This window comes from Ostrea edulis, chromosome 8, assembly GCF_947568905.1.
Source record: "Ostrea edulis chromosome 8, xbOstEdul1.1, whole genome shotgun sequence".
Taxonomy (NCBI): Eukaryota; Metazoa; Mollusca; class Bivalvia; order Ostreida; family Ostreidae; genus Ostrea; species Ostrea edulis.
In genome coordinates this window covers 771,605-790,100 of record NC_079171.1, presented here as the reverse complement: position 1 = coordinate 790,100, position 18,496 = coordinate 771,605, and the positions used below count along the sequence as shown (strand labels likewise).

Sequence of the window (18,496 nt, the reverse complement as noted above, 5' to 3'; positions counted from 1 at the left end):
CAGCGTTATGCATAGGTAAGTCTGTGGGTAACTCACGGGATTACTGGGTCACTAACACCCCAATTACTTTATTGGCGCCCAACTCGAGGCCACAGGCTTATCGGTGATTTGACAGTTTGTTGTTTTTTCACACCACGCTGGTCAGCCGCCATATTGGCGGGAAGTCTCAGTTTGACTTGGAAAATTTTTTTTTCACTTTGAATTAAATTAAGATTTTTGTGATTATTTTAGGATTTAATATTTAATTACAGAATCAATTTAGATTATTGACATTTGCATTTTTGTATATTTGTGCATTGTTGTGTATTATGGATACATCTTTTGATGAAGCGCTGTCTGGATTGGGCTTACGAGCCCACCCAGACACCCCCGCGTTCACGCGTCGTGGCCCTACGCTGTCGCAGTTAGCTTCAGGTAGAGTTGATAACCCATGGGGTTATGGGGGGGCTTATGACAGTATGTCAGGTCCCGGGTTAGAGCCATATTCCCAAGGTGGATCCTTGGTTGGCGGCGATCCCTTTGTCACGCCGTCCTTGCCTTCCTGTTTGAGGGAGGGGGTGGTAGGTTGAGGGGTGCCCCAGGAGGGGGAGTGAGGTTCTCGGACACTCTACTTGGTTCTAGGGAGGGGGACAGCCCAGAATGGGGTATACGGCGTAGGTGGAATTCAGCAGAGAATCTAATTGGCTTAGATTCACCCAGAAAAGGTTCTGGACTCGACACTTCGTGGTCTAGGGATAGGAATAGGTGGGAGGAGGATTTCTTGTCCCCCATGGGGGGGTCAGTTATTCCTAATGTCTCGGCAAGGCCCACACCGGGTAGGGGGGATGGTTTCGACTATGGATTTAGTTCAGGGACTTTCCCGGAACATCATACCCCCTCCCTGCATCCCTATGCTCCAGGGTCACGGAGGTTTTCGGCCCCACTCCCTCGCTCTGGGGCCGATGATCAGGCAGTAGGCCAGCTTAGTCAGAGTTTACCCCTGGGGGGCTTAGGTTCACGCTCACAGCGTCCCACTCCCAGACAGGATCCCCCAGTCGCCCCTTTTTCGGAGCCAGGGATTTCCTATGGGAATTATCACCCCCCACAGGCCAGCCAAAGCTATGACCTACTCACAGGGTCCCCACCCCCACATGCCCATCCTTCACATGTGCAAGACCCTTGGGCTGGGGGGAATACCCCCCATCCCCAGCATTCGGTACCCCCTAGGCTTGGCGGTTACGCTAGCACACCTATGCCCTACCCTACCATGATGACTCCACCCTATCAACAGGGACCCTCCGCTTATCCTGGCACCACGGCCTGTGGGTTAGGGGACGAGGGGGGTAGAGTAGCTCACGTTCGGCCCCAGTTAGGTGTTCCCGACACACATACCCCTTTCCTTGGACCGTTGGCCCAGGGGCCCGCTCCGGTGCCCCACCTCCCCACGCCCGCCCCTCAGTACCCTAGGTCTGGGGGATACGCGACGGGCACTGGAAGACACGCGCCTAAGTACAAGGATTTGCGGTACGACGGGAAAAGTAGCTGGAAGTCCTTCCTGCACAAATTCGCTCGCTTGGCCCGTAGCCAACAGTGGACCGAGCCTGAACAGCATGACCAATTCTGCTTCTCCCTGGAAGGGACCGCCAGTGATTACTACACCCTTTTGCTGGACACTGATCGCAACCTCTCATTGACCGACATCCTGAGGAGATTTGAGAAACGTTTTGGATCCTCAGCGCCAGACCTGTCACACCAGCTGAACTTCCAGTCAGCGTCCCAGAATGCAGGCGAGTCTTTGAGACATTGGGCAGATAGGGTGCTTACCCTGGCCACACAAGCCTTCCCATCCGTGCCAGATGTTCATACTCACGCCATTCCGCGGCTGTGTTATGGCGCCGAGGACCGGGACGCAGGACTCTATGCCCTGGATGGCCAGCCCAAGACGGTTGAGGAAGCTGTTGATCGGATGCAGTATTACCAGCATTCGAGGCAGACTAAGTCGTCAAAGCCTAGGCGGGATGTGAGGCAGGTAGCCCAGGAGGAGGCCCCCGATTCTGACAAGGAACTCAGGGAGATGCGCCAGCGCCTTCAGGAGATAGAGAAGGAACTCCGAGGGCGGACCCCCTCTCCTCGGAGACCTTCATCGCCACCTTTGAGCGGAAATCGGAAGTCAGTAGGTTGCTACAAGTGCGGGGCCATGGGGCACTTCAAGAGGGAATGCCCGGAGCTGAAGGGGAAAACTGAGGCGAACCAGGGTCAAGGGGCCAAGGCCAAGCCTAAGGACGGCCACGAGACGCAGCAACGTTCGTCAGAACCACGGGGGCGGGGAGCCAAGACCCGCCAGTCACAATTTAGTGGAGGGCCTACGCAGCGGGAAGTCAGGGTGCTGACTCCAGAGCGCTCCCCAGTTAGGCCAGGGCCGTGCGACGCTCGCACGGGGACAAGTCGGTTTGCAGGAGGACACAGGCAGGCGCCCTCCTGCATGCGCCGCTCCAGGAAGGGCACACTCCAAGTGCGGTTCAAGGAGGCATCCGAGGAGGAGGAGGAGGAGGAATCCGATGACTGGGTCATAGGGTGGGAGGAGGACAAATACGAGCCCTCTCCCAAGGATATGTTGTCGGGATTCAGGCTCCCTGAGGATATCGTGGTGCCGGAACTGCCCAGGTTTGGGGCAGAGAACCAGGGGGATGGGGAGGAATTTCCGGAGGATTCGGAGGACTTGCCGGATCAGGAGCCCTCACTCATTCAGGAGGAGCAGGCCGGCGCGTATCTCGCGCCCAGGCCTAGTGAGTGCCCGGAGCTAGTTAAGGCGCAGGTTCAGCCCATGGAGGAATGTGGGTTGGGGGTGGTCAGTGGCCAGGCAGAGGACGGGACCGTGGATATGCCATGCCGGCATGCGGGAGAAGCCCATGAAGAGTTGCCTGTGCCTATAGGGCAGATACGCCCAACCACCGGATTCATGGTCGAAATGGTAGTCCAGGGAGTCAGACTACAGGCAGTGGTAGACACTGGGGCGGAGGTGAGTGTGCTGTCCACCCGGGTCTACGAGGAGCTCGACCCCAAGCCTCCCATCAAGCAGCATGTGACCTTGGTTCAGGCAGGGGAAAACGCTCGGATGAGGGGCTTCGTCATTGGCCCTGTGGCAGTTTGCCTGGGAGACACAGAACATAACGTCGACCTGTATGTGGCTCCCCTGCAGGACCAAATGCTGCTAGGTATGGAGTTTTTGCATCAGCAGAAGGCTCATTTAGACCTGGAGCATGGCACCATGACCTTGGGAAAGGAGAAGGTCCCTATGACGTTCGGACGCCCAGGAGGGGGACAGGAGGCTCAGGTTTCGGTAACAAAGTCTATCAGGGTCCCAGCTGCCTCAGTCGTCTTATGCCCTTGTCATTTGGATAAGGAGTTGGAAGACTTCGTAGTCAGCCCTCAGATCACACGACTCTCGAACCTACTACTGGTGCCGCACACTTATCACACTGGGGGGAGGTCAGCAGTGACCTGCTTTATCAACGCCTCGGACGAGGATGTGTCCATCCCAGAGGGCAGTGTGATAGGTTCAGCCTCGGAGGCCGGATTTCGGACGCCGACTCCGGACATAGTCCGGAATGTTTGCAGTGTGGCTAATCCCCACACTGATTCGGGGGCTGAGGTCCCCGAACACTTGAAGGACCTCCTTGATCGCTCGTCCAAGGAACTGACCCCGGAGGAGCGACGGATGCTCGCAGACCTGCTCAACGAATTTCAGGACGTATTTGCTACGGGGGAATTCGACTTTGGCAATTTCACGGCTCTGGAGCATGAGATCGACACAGGCGAGGCTCGTCCAGTTAAGGAGAGGATGAGGCGCACCCCGCTGTTCTTCGTGGACGAAGAGGAAGCACATCTTAAGAAAATGTTGGATGCAGGTGTGATCCAGCCCTCGGTGTCAGAGTGGGCCTCCGCCCCTGTGTTGATCAGGAAGAAGGACGGGCAAGTTCGGTGGTGCCTAGACTACCGTAAACTCAACGACGTGACCCGGAAGGACGTATTCCCATTGCCCCTCATTGACGAGTGTCTAGACACCTTAACTGGCAATGTGTGGTTCTCGAAGCTCGATGCCAACTCAGCTTTTCACCAAATCAAGATCAGCCCTAAGGACAGGAAGAAGACCGCCTTTGTCACGAAGTACGGGCTCTTCGAGTTTGTTCGTATGGGATTCGGATTGTGCAATGCGCCGGCGACTTTTTCCCGTGCCATGAGCCTGGTGTTAAGGGGACTCACATGGAGTATAGTCCTGGCCTTCCTGGATGACGCCTTAGTCCTCGGTAAAGACTTTCAAGGTCATTTGGACAACTTGAAAGCGGTATTCCGGAGATTCCGGGAGTTCGACCTTAAATTCAAGCCCAAGAAGTGTGAGCTGTTCCAGACTAAGGTTGAATTCTTGGGGCGCCAAGTGAGCGGAAAGGGTATTGAGATGGGGGACACTTACATCGCAGCAGTGAGGGAGTGGGCTCCCCCAACCAATGTCAAGGAGGTAGAAAGGTTCCTGGGGTTTGCGAACTACCATCGGACCTTCATAGCTGGGTATGCCCAGTTAGCGTGCCCGCTTTATCAGGTGACAGGGAAAAAACCCTTTGAATGGGGTCACGAGCAGCGGTCAGCATTCGACGCTTTGAAGAAAGCACTCACTAGTCCGCCTACACTGGCCATGCCTATAGCAGAGGGGATGTTTGTATTGGATACGGACGCGTCAGGGGAGGCCATAGGGGCTGAGCTCAGCCAGATTCAGGACGGGGTTGAGAAACCTATAGCTTATGGGAGCCTCGGCCTGAATAGAGACCAGAGGAAGTATTGCACTACACGGCGGGAGCTACTGGCGGTTGTGAGGTTCACTCGCATGTACCACCATTACCTCCTGGGAAGGAGATTCAGGGTCCGGACAGACCACCATAGTCTCATTTGGCTGCTGAACTTCAAATCCCCTCAGGATCAGCTGGCCCGCTGGCTAGAGGAACTTAGCCAGTATAATATGGAAATACAGCACCGCCCAGGCCGGCGCCATATCAACGCTGATGCCCTATCCAGATTGCCACACTCATCTTGTGCCTCTGGCGCCGCTTTTGCTATTCATCCCAGCGACCTGCCCTGCGGAGGTTGCCTGAAGTGCACGAAGGCTCACCAGTCATGGAACACCTTTGTGGAGGAAGTGGATGACGTGGCTCCACTCGCCCGCCCGGGTACTTGGACTTACTTAGAAGAGCCTTCGTCGGACGAGGAAATTGACTTGGCTGAGGACTCGGCTATCAACTTGGCCCAGTGCAAGCCCGGAGTCGTCCCGGAGGGCCACAGCCCTGAGATCAGTGAGGCGGCTTGGAACTATGTCTCCCGAGAAATTCTCGGGCCCCCCAGCCAGATAGTGGACCTTGAGAGTGACGACACGGCATCGGGTCCGTTCAGAACCCAGGTACGGCTGCTCACCAGTCCTCAGATACCAGCTGTTGTTAGGACACTTACAGATACCGGCATTGGTTCCCTGTCCCTCGTAGGCATGACCGCAGACGAGATGATGCAGAGCCAACAGCAGGATGCGGACTTGAAGCTCTTTGGCCAATGGTTGTCAACTGATGGAGAGCCGGCGGAGGGAGAGCTGTTCCTAGCAAGCCCGGCTTTGAAAAATTACTGGATTGACAGGGAATTTTTCATGAAGGATGAGGACCAAGTCCTTTGGAAGTTGGTGGGGGAGGGAGAGTCGAGGAGTCGGCTATTGGTAGTCCCCCGGGAATTGAGGGAGGAAGTTCTCAGGCTGTGCCACGACGTCCCTGCCTCAGGCCATCAGGGAATCAGCAGGACTAAAGCCCGCCTTAGGGAGCGCTTTTTCTGGTATGGCATGATGAGGGAAGTAGAGGGCTTTGTAAGCACTTGTGGGCCCTGCAGCAGGAACAAGCATCCCCAGCGACACGCGCGAGCAGAGATGATAAAGTATCATGCAGGAGCTCCCATGGAGAGAGTGCACTTGGACTTCCTGGGCCCACTGCCCAGGACTGACAGTGGCAACGAGTACGTGCTTGTGATGGTGGATCAATTCACTAAGTGGGTCGAGTGTGTACCACTTCCCTCCCAGACAGCTGAAGTGACCGCCTCAGCAGCAGTGAACCAGTTCTTTGCCAGGTTTGGCTGCCCGTTCCAGGTATTTACTGACCAAGGGCGCAACTTCGAGAGCAAGCTCTTTGCAGCAGTCTGTGAGCTACTGAAAATCCATAAGGCACGAACAACCCCTTACCGGCCCTCGGCCAATGGCCAAGTAGAGCGGTACAATCGGACGTTAATGGATGCTGTCAGGTGTTACATAGACAAGGCTCAGAACAGCTGGGACATACACTTGGCTCAGATAGCAGGCGCCCTGAGGTCGTCTGTGAATCGTAGCACAGGGTTTACGGCTAACAAGTTGATGTTAGGTCGGGAGACCAACACCCCGGCAGACCTGAAGTATGCTCCCCCCATACGAGGCGAGGACCTAGACTTAGAGGACTATGTGGTGAACCTGGAGAAGTCCATCCAGGCCTCCCACGAGATCGCCCGAGCCCGACTTCGGACTACAGAGGAGCGCATGAAGCGTGACTACGACCTTAGGGTCAGGTTTCGGGCCTATCAGGAGGGGGATACAGTCTATGTCCTGGACACAGCCACCGTGAAGGGGAAATGCCGTAAGCTCAGCCCCTCATGGAAGGGTCCAGGGCTGGTGGTCCAGAAGCTCAGTGCCCACCTCTACCGAGTAAGGACCAAGACGACGGTTATGCTGGTCAACCATGACCGCATGAAAAAGTGCGAGGATCGTGACTTACCTCGCTGGCTTGCCAATGCCCGGGAGAGGTTCTTAGCTGAGAAGGGCTCATGTCAGGCCATAGACGAAGGGGTTCATGCCAGAACCCCTACCGGGGCTGTGTCAGAGCCAGAAGGCATCCCGAGGACAGAGGACCCAGCAAGTCTCCAGGATCCAGAGGTTGCACAGGTTCCCCCGGAGGAACCAACCCCTACACCGAAGCGCAGACGGGGAAGACCGCGTAAACATCGCGCGCCGTCACCGGCTCCCCCGAGTGCCCCCTCGGGGAAAACGCGCTATTGCCTCTGCCGCCAGGCGGACGATGGCAAACTTATGATCCAGTGTGATAGGTGTGAGGAGTGGTTTCATGGGAAGTGTGTGGGAGTGACTCTGGAAGATGCAGAGAGGTTAGATAGTTATGTGTGCTCCCCTTGCTCCTGTAAGGGTGCGGGTGGCTCACACCTTCTTCCTTCTCTTTGCGTCTTCCCTCCGGTCGGTGGGGAGGAGTTCCCTAGGCCACCCCCTGGGTTCGTTACCTCCCAGTACATGACTGCGGAGATGCCTCGGGGGTGGCATGGTGTCCGCAGGGTGACCCTGGCGGTGATCCAGGAGTGGTAAGTCGCTCCTGGATGTTTTCCCCTGGTTTTGGGGGGAGGTCACAGTTTTAGTGTGAGAGCCAGGGGTGACCCTGGTCCACATGGGGGGTGGATTTTATGGGGGGTTTCCCTTTACCACCGGGCAGGGGTGCATGGCCCAGGACAGGCTGTCCTGGTTTGCACTGGGGACTAATTCGGGGGGTTTCCCCGTCAGAAGTTTAGGGGTTGTGGGTCACAGGGTATCCCTGTTCCACACCGGGTAGGGACCTTAGAGGTCTCAGTTAAATTCTTCCGGGAGTATGCCCGGGTCCTCTCTTTGCCGGAGTTTTCCGGCGTCCTCGGATAAGTCTCTCCGAGGGGGCGTGGCGCGCCCACCTTGATTACTGGTTAGACCCATTTCTCCGTCCTTCAGAGAAAACGGGGGGGAGTGTAGTATCTGGGGAGTCGTCCCCAGTACGACCTGTTTGGCAGACAGCTTCCGGAGCCCGGATGACAGTTCTCGCCAAGAGGTATTCTTACGAATATAGCTTGAAGAAGTAAGAAGCACGTATACGACGAGCACTAATAGATTGCAGAGATACAGGAATTCTTACAGCGTTATGCATAGGTAAGTCTGTGGGTAACTCACGGGATTACTGGGTCACTAACACCCTAATTACTTTAATAGTGAGACTTTTGAAACATTGAAATGCGGGGGAAACGCGGATTTCAGTCAGCTAAAGCGATCCAGCGTTACATCAAGGTTTTTTGACCCACAGAAGACGATGGAAAGCTGCCTCACCAAGACACCAGACGCTGGATCATCTATATTTGCAATCGCAGACGCAAGACATGTGTTCAGGTTTGTCAATCACTGTTAACAGGTTAATAAATTAATGTCGAGTACGCACGTACGTCAAATAAGAAGAAAACAAAATTGTTCAAGTGCAAATCTTCCCAAAAATTCCATGAAAATCGATGCTTGAAAACAATATTGAAATAGGGTATGAATTCACCGGCGCTTATTAAATTGTCAATGTCAGCTGATTGTTCATAGACTTTGAAGATCTCGATCAACCTAAATTATTTAGCCAAACATACAAAGTGTATGATACAAGCATCTGCATCTGAGTATGAATATGTTAAAGTATTTGTCAAGTTTTAATATACATCTCTATAAATTTAAATATCTGTTGGAGGAGGGGTCATATAAAGCTAGGATATACACAATAGATCAGTGGTGGATCTTTGGTTTTACATAAATTGATGAGTAAGATTTTTTCTTCCTTTAATAGTTGATGTTTGCAGTACAGAAAACAGAGACAGGACACTATAAAAATCTACCACCACATACAAATTATACAAACCCAGTGACATGCTTTGATTTATTTTCACTTTGTGCAAAATATACAGCATAATGCCATAAATGGGTCAACTTTTATTTATTTTACTATATAATTGATTTTGAAATCATTTTCATCCACTTATTTTAAAGATTCAATTCATAGTAACCTTTACACCATTAACAGCACAAATATCTCCAGTATCTTGTTTCAGTGTCTTATTTTTTCCCCGGAACATTGCAGCCATACACATATTATATGATATTGTGTTCCACTCTTACAAAGGAATATAAGGAAATGGAATGATAAATTTCATTAATCATGCATGTTTTCTGCATCTAATGTTGCTAAAAGTTTTTGAAATCATGAATAGAATTTATGTCCAGATCAAATGTTTTTTGATAAATGTTTTAGATTTCATAAAAATGAGTTTAGAATTATGATTTAAACAAAGGTTATTTTTCAATGAGTTATAGGCCTAGCGTAAGATGTGAAAGTTGACTCATTCATGACAGTATGCTGCAATTCTATGCCAGCATGAATGTGTTGAACAACAAAAAGAATATGAATTGTCACTCAGCTTCCCTAGGCCCCAATATTAACACTTCATGTAAATAGCCGAGGTTCATTGATGTATCAGTATTGTTTTTCAGTTCAGTAATTCAAATACCCCCCTCCCCTCCCCCCCCCCCCCCCCCCCCCCCCCCCCCCGAGTAACAAAAAAAGTAATTTTATTACAAAGGAATAGTAATACACTAATTGATAGCTGACTACAATAAAATCGTAAGGTAACCATGACCTTTTTCGATCATGCAGGAAGATGGATACTAGGTATTTTCTGCCAATTAAGTTTAAATTCAGCCCAACAATTTCAACACTATGACACTACTATTATACATGTACAACACTAAATATTTTTTTTAATAAGATGCTTCATTAAAGAAATTTATTTAACATTATTAGTTTTCTATTCACCTAATGTATTATCTAGTTTCTTCAGGCCAAAGTGTCCACTATTAAATGTCAGCTAGACCATGTAGACAGATTCAATGATGAAATCTAGTTGTATTCACCTTTTTTGTGTTACACATACAATGTGAGAGTAAAACGTAATTGTTCTATATCTATTTCATGTAAACAATATTTGGGAATTGTCAAGCTAGCTGGATAATTTTGCTGCAAGGCATTTGATATCATGATATCATATTGTGCTTGTTTTTAAAATATATATGCAAATTAAAGATTGCCCAAGTCCTATAATGAAAAAATGACAAGCATGGTATTATGATAAATATGTACGTTTTTGTTATATGCATAATTTTGCAAGGAACTCTAGTTTTTTTTAAATGCATACATACCTACATGTATATACTGCCCACCATGAATAAGTATACACTCACCAAAATAAGTTACTTGTGCATAAAAAAGAAACATGGGTTACATCATAGATACAGATATTTTGATGCAAATACATAACTCTTGCAAATAAATATATAATGGTAGGCTTTTAACTTTTCATATCCTTCTGGTCTTTTTATTAAAATACTTGATTTTCTGAATTCTCTAAATAAGAGATATTATGTAAAATTTAAATTGAAACTATTTCGAACTATTTACTAATACATATTATTTTGTATTTGATGTGAATATAGTAACTTTTATAAGACCCTTTGATTTTTCAACTGTAATAAATCAATATCACAATTTAATAGACTATATCAAAATATTGAAAGTCCATTATTGTTTCACATATATTGAATTTGTACCCTTAACTAATTATTTTATTGAGCTTAATTGAAAGTTATATTCAGTGAATTAATTTGGCTCTTTTTCATTATATCATATAATATTGGCTATCATTAAGGTACAATGTATCTAGGTTTATATAATTGCACCTGTCAATAAGTTAGTCCTAATACTAAATGCAGTTTGGGCAAGACACACATCAAATATTTGATGCAAGTGTACCTCTAAGTTTTGAGAGGAATTCTTAAATCATTTAACACGTTAAGGGGCGATGGCGAAATCAAAAGTTCAATGTCTGACAAAAAACTGAATTCACATCAAAATTGGTACCGTATACGTTTTACATAGTTTTCACGAAATCACACCCCACTCCCCTTAAATCTAGATATTATGAATGTTGAAACTAATCGATTAACAAGTAAAAACATGCGAGTATAAATAATACTGTTATACTTTTACTTCTGTTTATTCACAAATTAAAGTGTACATTTAAAATATTTAATGTTTATTACCGGTAAAATGTAATATATTATTATGTGGTTTTTAACAGCCACTTGTCTTTTTTCCACTAAAGTGAAATCGATGTTGGATGACAAAAACTTATTTGAGTTTTTACTCCCCCTGAGGCCCCCTAACTATTTGAATTTAAATTTTCTTCCTGACATTGGTCTTTTGATTTCGCCCCTAAACATGATGGACTCTCAACAACCATGGATCAAATTCTGTATATTGACTCTGCCATTGACCCAATAACCAGAAAACTTACTACAAAATTTATACTTAGTAATAAGTTTTTATACAGGACCCTGCTTACAAAATAACCTCTAAAGTAATAATCTTGAATACTTATGATATTCATTGTAAAATTTAATATTGTTTATTTATTCTATTAATATATATCATAGGGGCACATACTTCATTACGATTTTATGTCTTATTTTAAGTTATACATACACAACTACATGTATATAATTTATTGATTCTTTTAATAGATACCTAAAATTGTTCAAATACATGTTGTCAATATTTGAACAATGCACCCACAGGAAAGAAACATGGAAGAGTGTGGGATGCAAACACAAAACTAAACAATAGTAATTTGTCTGCATGTGTATGTACGCGCACGTACGTGCATTGCAATTTTGCAAAAAAAAATGAAAATCAGAATTCACAAGGAATCAACATGAAACCTTGTTAGGATGATAGTCGTGTTGTCTGCACACGCGTGCATGCACATGCATCACATTTTTCGTACACGAATTTTGTAATCCGTGTAACTTTTTTGTTGCTCATTCAAATGGTTTGATATTCATATTATAAGTAGATATTGAGATCCTTAACTGATCTGCATTGTCAAAATTACCAATCTGCACGCGCATGCACGTGCGCTTCTTTTTGATTGGATAATACATGTACTAAAACATCTGTAACTCTCTTATTAATGAAGCGAATGAGTTGATATTCACTTCATAGGTAGATTATATGTGTATCTATATATTGGTGTAACAAAAAATGCCAACGCAAACGTGCATGCACATGCATCATATTTCAAAAGTTAATTTTTTGAAGGACGATGTTTTTGTTTTTCATCAAATTCTTTTGATTTTGAGGTTTTAGGTGTGTCTTGGTACTCCTTACAAATTGGTGTGGTTAAATTTACTGGTCAGCACGTGCACGCACGTGTGCTGATTTCTGATTGGATGATTTTAAAATCACTATAACTTTCTTGTATTTGATGCAAACATTAAGAAATTCTTTCTGTGGGTATATGATAGAAAGGCCTGTACTAGAATGACATCAACAAAAGTACGGAATCATACTCGTGTGTGCGTGTATGCAAGTGCATTGCTTTCTTTTATTTCTTTGCACTGAAATGACCATAGTAAATCATAGTAAACGTACTACATGTAATTGAAGGCTAAAATAAAATGATTTTTGCTATAGGTTTACAATGACTTTACTTTTTAACTGGTTTGGGGAACATATGTAATGGTCCCAGTTACAATTAGAACTAGTTACAAATGGAATTTTGATTTTACTTTAGATTGCAGAATTTTTATCTTTGATTTTATAAAGAAATGCAACTCATTTTTAGCTCAAGTGAGCATTTCTGATCACCCATTGTCTATCGTCTGACTGTCTGTAAACTTTTCACATTTTCGATTTCTTCTCCAGAACCACTTGGCCAATTTCAAACAAACTTGGCAAAAAGCATCCTTGGGTCGAGGCAAGTTAAGTCTGATGAAATGAAGGGTAACACCCTGCTCCAAGGGGAGATAATAGCGAAATAGTAGATATATATTGACAAATTTATAAAAAATTCTCCACAAAAATCCTGTGGGGATCTGTGTTGGAATAGATCCTCAGTACCCTCTTGCTTGTCGCAAGAGGCGACTAAATGGGGCGGTCCTTCAGATGAGACTGCAAAAACCGAGGTCCCGTGTCACAGCAGATGTGGCATGAGATAGATCCCTCCCTGCTCAATGGTCCTAAGCACCGAGCATAGGCCTAAATTTTGCAGCCCTTCATCGGCATGGGTGACATCTCCATATGAGTGAAATATTCTCGAGAGGGACGTAAAACAATATTCAATCAATCAATCTCCAGTACAATACTTCCAGAACAAGCAGGCCAATTTCATGCAATGAAGGGCCATGCTACCTTTAAAGGTATAAAAGAGATAATTACAAAAATAGGGAGGGGTCAATTAAAAATCTTCTCAAGAACTGCTGGGCAAGGAAAGTTCAAATGTTCATGGCAGCTTCCTGACATAGTGCAGATTAAAGTTTGTTGAAACCATGGCTCCTGGGGGGTAGGATGGGGCTACAATAGGGGATCAAAGTTTTATATCTGAATATATAGGGAACAAATCTTTAAAAAGCTCCTTCATAAAGCAATAATTAAATATAAATATTTATTATATTTAATATATATATTTATTTAATAGTAAATATATATAATGCTATCCATTTCACGTAATTTTTGGAATTTTTTAATTATTCTGATGTCAACCTTACACGTATATTTTTCACAGGTTTTGAATATAATGTCTCCAGTATGGATATGTTTGACGATTGTTACCATGGAAACGAACTCACAGACCAACATGTATGTCAAAACAGGTGGGGTTTTTTGGTAAATTAAATATAGTGGTACCCATTTCAATCAATTTTAGAATTTTTAAATTAGTCATACCCTTCCGTTTTTTTGGTGTTTTTTTTTTTTACAGGTTTTGAACATGATGTCTCCAGCAAGGATATGTTTGATGATGGTTACCATGGTAACGATCTCACAGACCTATGTCAAAAATGTCTTTTTCTGATAGAATAGACATAATGCTATCCATTTCACTTAATTTTAGAATTTTTTAATTATTCTGATGTCAGCCATACACTTCCGGGTTCTCTACAGGTTTTAAATATGATGTATCCAGCAAGGATATGTTTGATGATGGTTACCATGGGAACGATCTCACAGACCTATGTCAAAAATGTCTTTTTCTGATAGAATAATGCTATCCATTTCACTCAATTTTAGAATTTTTTAATTATTCTCATATCAGTCATACCTTTCCATTTTTTGTTTACAGGTTTTGAACATGATGTCTCCAGCAAGGATATGTTTGATGACGGTTACCATGGAAACGAACTCACGGACCTATGTCAAAAATGTCTTTTTCTGATAAAATAAATATAATGCTATCCATTTCTTTCAATTTTAGAATTTTTTAATTATTCTGATGTCAGCCATACACTTCCGGGTTCTCTACAGGTTCTAGATATGATGTCTCCAGCAAGGATATGTTTGATGATGGTTACCATGGTAACGAACTCAAAGACCTATTTAGAAATGAATTTTTCTGTTAAATTAAAACTAATGCTAATTACTTTAATCACTTTAGGAATTTTTTCACTGCTCTGATGTCAGTTCCATACCCCCTTTTAGACAAATAGTAAATTTCATTCAATTATAATGTCTCCAGCAAGGGTATCTTTGATGTTCGTTACCATGGAAACGAACTCACGAACCTATCTAAAAAATGTCTTTTTTCGATAAAATGAGTACAATACTATCTATTTCACTCATTTTTAGGATTTTTTAATTACTCTGATGTCAGTCCCATACATCCTTAAGTCTAATGAGACGAAAAATAAAATACAATTTCGTTTTTCGTTCTTGTTTTTTTTTTTTTCTTGGTGGAAAAACTGGTTTATCTTATTCTAAGTACACATTGATACCGTAATTTGTCCCTCCATGCACTAGTTTATAACTTATTCTAAGTACACATTGATGCCGTAATTTGTCCCTCCATGCACTAGTTTATAACTTATTCTAAGTACACACTGATACCGTAATTTGTCCCTCCATGCACTAGTTTATAACTTATTCTAAGTACACATTGATACCGTAATTTGTCCCTCCATGCACTAGTTTATAACTTATTCTAAGTACACATTGATACCGTAATTTGTCCCTCCATGCACTAGTTTATAACTTATTCTAAGTACACATTGATACCGTAATTTGTCCCTCCATGCACTAGTTTATAACTTATTCTAAGTACACATTGATACCGTAATTTGTCCCTCCATGCACTAGTTTATAACCTCCACTTAGATAGGACATAGCCGCAATCATACTTGCTTTCTTTAGAGGTTAATCGATTCGTTGTAAATTGAAAGAAAAGAAAAAAACACGAATACATTCAAATCTAGATTTAAAAGAGATTATTCACATAGTAATGTTGTGTTTCATCATAACACTGCCCTAATGACCCCGGGGTCATTCACATAGTAATGTTGTGTTTCATCATAACACTGCCCTACTGACCCCGGGGTCATTCACATAGTAATGTTGTGTTTCATCATAACACTGCCCTACTGACCCCGGGGTCATTCACATAGTAATGTTGTGTTTCATCATAGCACTGCCATACTGACCCCGGGGTCATCTGTTTACAGTTTAACACAACCCTGCTGACCCCGGGGTCATCTGTTTACAGTTTAACACAACCCTGCTGACCCCGGGGTCATCTGTTTACAGTTCAACACAGCCCTGCTGATCTAGCAGTGACCTGTTGACAGTTCAACACAGCCCTGCTGACCCCGGGGTCATCTGTTTACAGTTTAACACAGCCCTGCTGACGCCGTGGTCATCTGTTTACAGTTTTACACAGCCCTGCTGACGCCGGGGTCATCTGTTTACAGTTTAACACAGCCCTGCTGACCCCGGGGTCATCTGTTGACAGTTTTACACTGCCCTGCTACATGTAACCCCGGGGTCACCTGTTTAAGGTACAATACTTTTGAACACAGTGAAGTATTATTCTATTATGAATTTCACCTTCTATTTTGAAATTTATAAATTCTTACATTCATTTGGGTTAGATCTTATGTCCATTCTTTTTTCTACTTACCCTCCATTTTCTTTCTTTTATCTATTTTTTTTTTTTAACTTTTTTTTTTTTTACTTTTTTTTCTGATGTTTTTTTTTTTCTTTCTTTTCTTTCAAAACAGATCCTTTTAAAATCAAAATAAACAAATGCTTACCATAATGACAAATTCTCCTCTGTACGCTAGAGTCCCACACACTATCGCGGTATTTGTGTACGCTAGAGTCCCACACACTATCGCGGTAATTTTGTTATGTACGCTAGAGTCCCACACACTATCGCGGTAATTTTGTTATGTACGCTAGAGTCCCACACACTATCGCGGTAATTTTGTTATGTACGCTAGAGTCCCACACACTATCGCGGTAATTTTGTTTTTGTTTTGGACAGGAACTCATGCATGGTAGTTATGTCTGTACGGAGAGAATCTGTGTTTTAAATTGTTGAATTTAAAGTTCCCTCTATAGAAATCACGAACACATTTTCTCGTGCACCCTGTGAAATTTGAAGCCTTTTCACTTTCTATCTCTGTCTGTCCCTCTCTCTTTATCTCTCTGTCTGTCTGTCTCTCTCTCTCTCTCTCTCTCTCTCTCTCTCTCTCTCTCTCTCTCTCTCTCTCTCTCTCTCTCTCTTTTTTTCTCTCTCTTTTAAGAATAAGAACAAGAGAAGAAGAAAAATGTTTTACTTGAATTGAGAATTCAGAATGAATTACAATGAAATTTCATAACGGTCTACATTCTTCATTTGAATAACAATAAGCGTTTATTTATACGGCACATGGGGAGCATGTAAGAAAGTGACAACTTCCGGTTTTTGTGACGTCACGTGTACGTTTTCTTCATCATTCGCAGAAATTCGTGCTCATTAACCTCTCCGTCTCCATCCCTGTCAGCACCGTCAATCATCTCCTAAAAATAGAATTTAAAAATCCGCATCGTCAATCATCTCCTAAAAATAGAATTCAAAAATCTGCATCGTCAATCATTGCCTAAATACAGAATTTAAAAGTCCTTGTCAAACATCTAAAATTAAAACAAAACCGTATCAATTATGTCATGAAGTTGAAAAAAACAATCAGTATGAAGCATCTGCTAGAAATAAAACAAATAAGAATATCAGTCAAAATAATGGATTCTCTCCGAAATTACTTATTTGTGAGATAAATGATCAACACAGGTCAGAAACTGTTTAAATAAAGAACTCTTTACTTATTCTGAGTGACCTAGACCTCTCCAAAATTACTTTCGTCAAAGGTAACGACTAAAAATTCATGAATTATCAAACTTAATATTAAACTTCACTACAAATTCATTAATATCATATGCTCTTGTAGAAGGGTACGGTGGAGCCACATTAGAGGATCAAAGTTTTACATAATGATATATTGGAAATTATTTTCCAGAACCACTGACCCAATTTCAATCAAACTCAACACAAATGATCCTTAGGTGAGGAATCAGGTTTGTTCAAATGAAGAGTCATGTCCCCTTCAAAGGGGAGATAATCTCCTGTGCATATTTTGTTTGTTTGTTTGTTTTTTAAATCCGCGTTAGTCATCAACTCCAAGAAATTTAAAAAAAAAAAAAAAAAACGCCGTGTGAATCGTCTAAAACCGAAAATTATAAATCTGTGTAAATCATCTCCTATAAATAGATCAGTGTCAGTATTCTTTGTGTCCTATAAATAAATCAGTGTCAGTGTTCATCGTGTCCTATAAATAGATCAATATCAGTATTCATCGTGTCCTATAAATAGATCAATATCAGTGTTCATCGTGTCCTATAAATAGATCAGTGTTCATCATCTCCTATAAATAGATCAATATCAGTGTTCATCATGTCCTATAAATAGATCAATATCAGTGTTAATCTTGTCCTATAAATAGATCAGTATCAGTATTCATCATGTCCTATAAATAGATCAATATCAGTATTCATCGTGTCCTATAAATAGATCAATATCAGTGTTCATCATGTCCTATAAATAGATCAATATCTGTTCATCGTGTCCTATAAATAGATCAGTATCAATGTTCATCGTGTCCTATAAATAAATCAATATCAGTGTTCATCATGTCCTATAAATAGATCAATATCAGTGTTCATCGTGTCCTATAAATAGATCAGTATCAGTGCTCATCGTGTCCTATAAATAGATCCATTTCAGTGTCCATCATGTCCTATAAATAGATCAGTATCAGTGCTCATCGTGTCCTATAAATAGATCAATATCAGTGTTCATCATGTCCTATAAATAGATCAGTATCAATGTTCATCGTGTCCTATAAATAGATCAGTATCAGTGCTCATCGTGTCCTATAAATAGATCCATTTCAGTGTCCATCGTGTCCTATAAATAGATCAGTATCAGTGCTCATCGTGTCCTATAAATAGATCCATTTCAGTGTCCATCATGTCCTATAAATAGATCAGTATCAGTGTTCATCGTGTCCTATAAATAGATCAGTATCAGTGCTCATCGTGTCCTATAAATAGATCCATTTCAGAGTCCATCATGTCCTATAAATAGATCAGTATCAGTGCTCATCGTGTCCTATAAATAGATCCATTTCAGTGTCCATCATGTCCTATAAATAGATCAGTATCAGTGCTCATCGTGTCCTATGAATAACATGATGTATGCCTAGTTAGTTTATCTA

The 18,496-nt window shown here is 43.4% G+C and overlaps 1 protein-coding gene and 1 long non-coding RNA gene across 2 annotated transcripts in view; one reads left to right on the top strand and one right to left on the bottom strand.

Moving 5' to 3' along the window:
* LOC125662157 (uncharacterized) overlaps positions 1–18,496 on the bottom strand; it is a 42,612-nt gene that overhangs the window by 11,049 nt on the left and 13,067 nt on the right. The window contains exon 6 of the mRNA XM_048894332.2: positions 16,707–16,745. Within this exon, the coding sequence (XP_048750289.2) occupies positions 16,707–16,745 (39 nt within the window). The remainder of the gene's footprint in view (positions 1–16,706; positions 16,746–18,496) is intronic.
* On the top strand, positions 8,041–14,154 carry LOC130049804 (uncharacterized). The gene is made up of 3 exons (XR_008798150.1): positions 8,041–8,218; positions 13,480–13,567; positions 14,035–14,154. It is a non-coding gene; the product is annotated as an uncharacterized LOC130049804 (long non-coding RNA).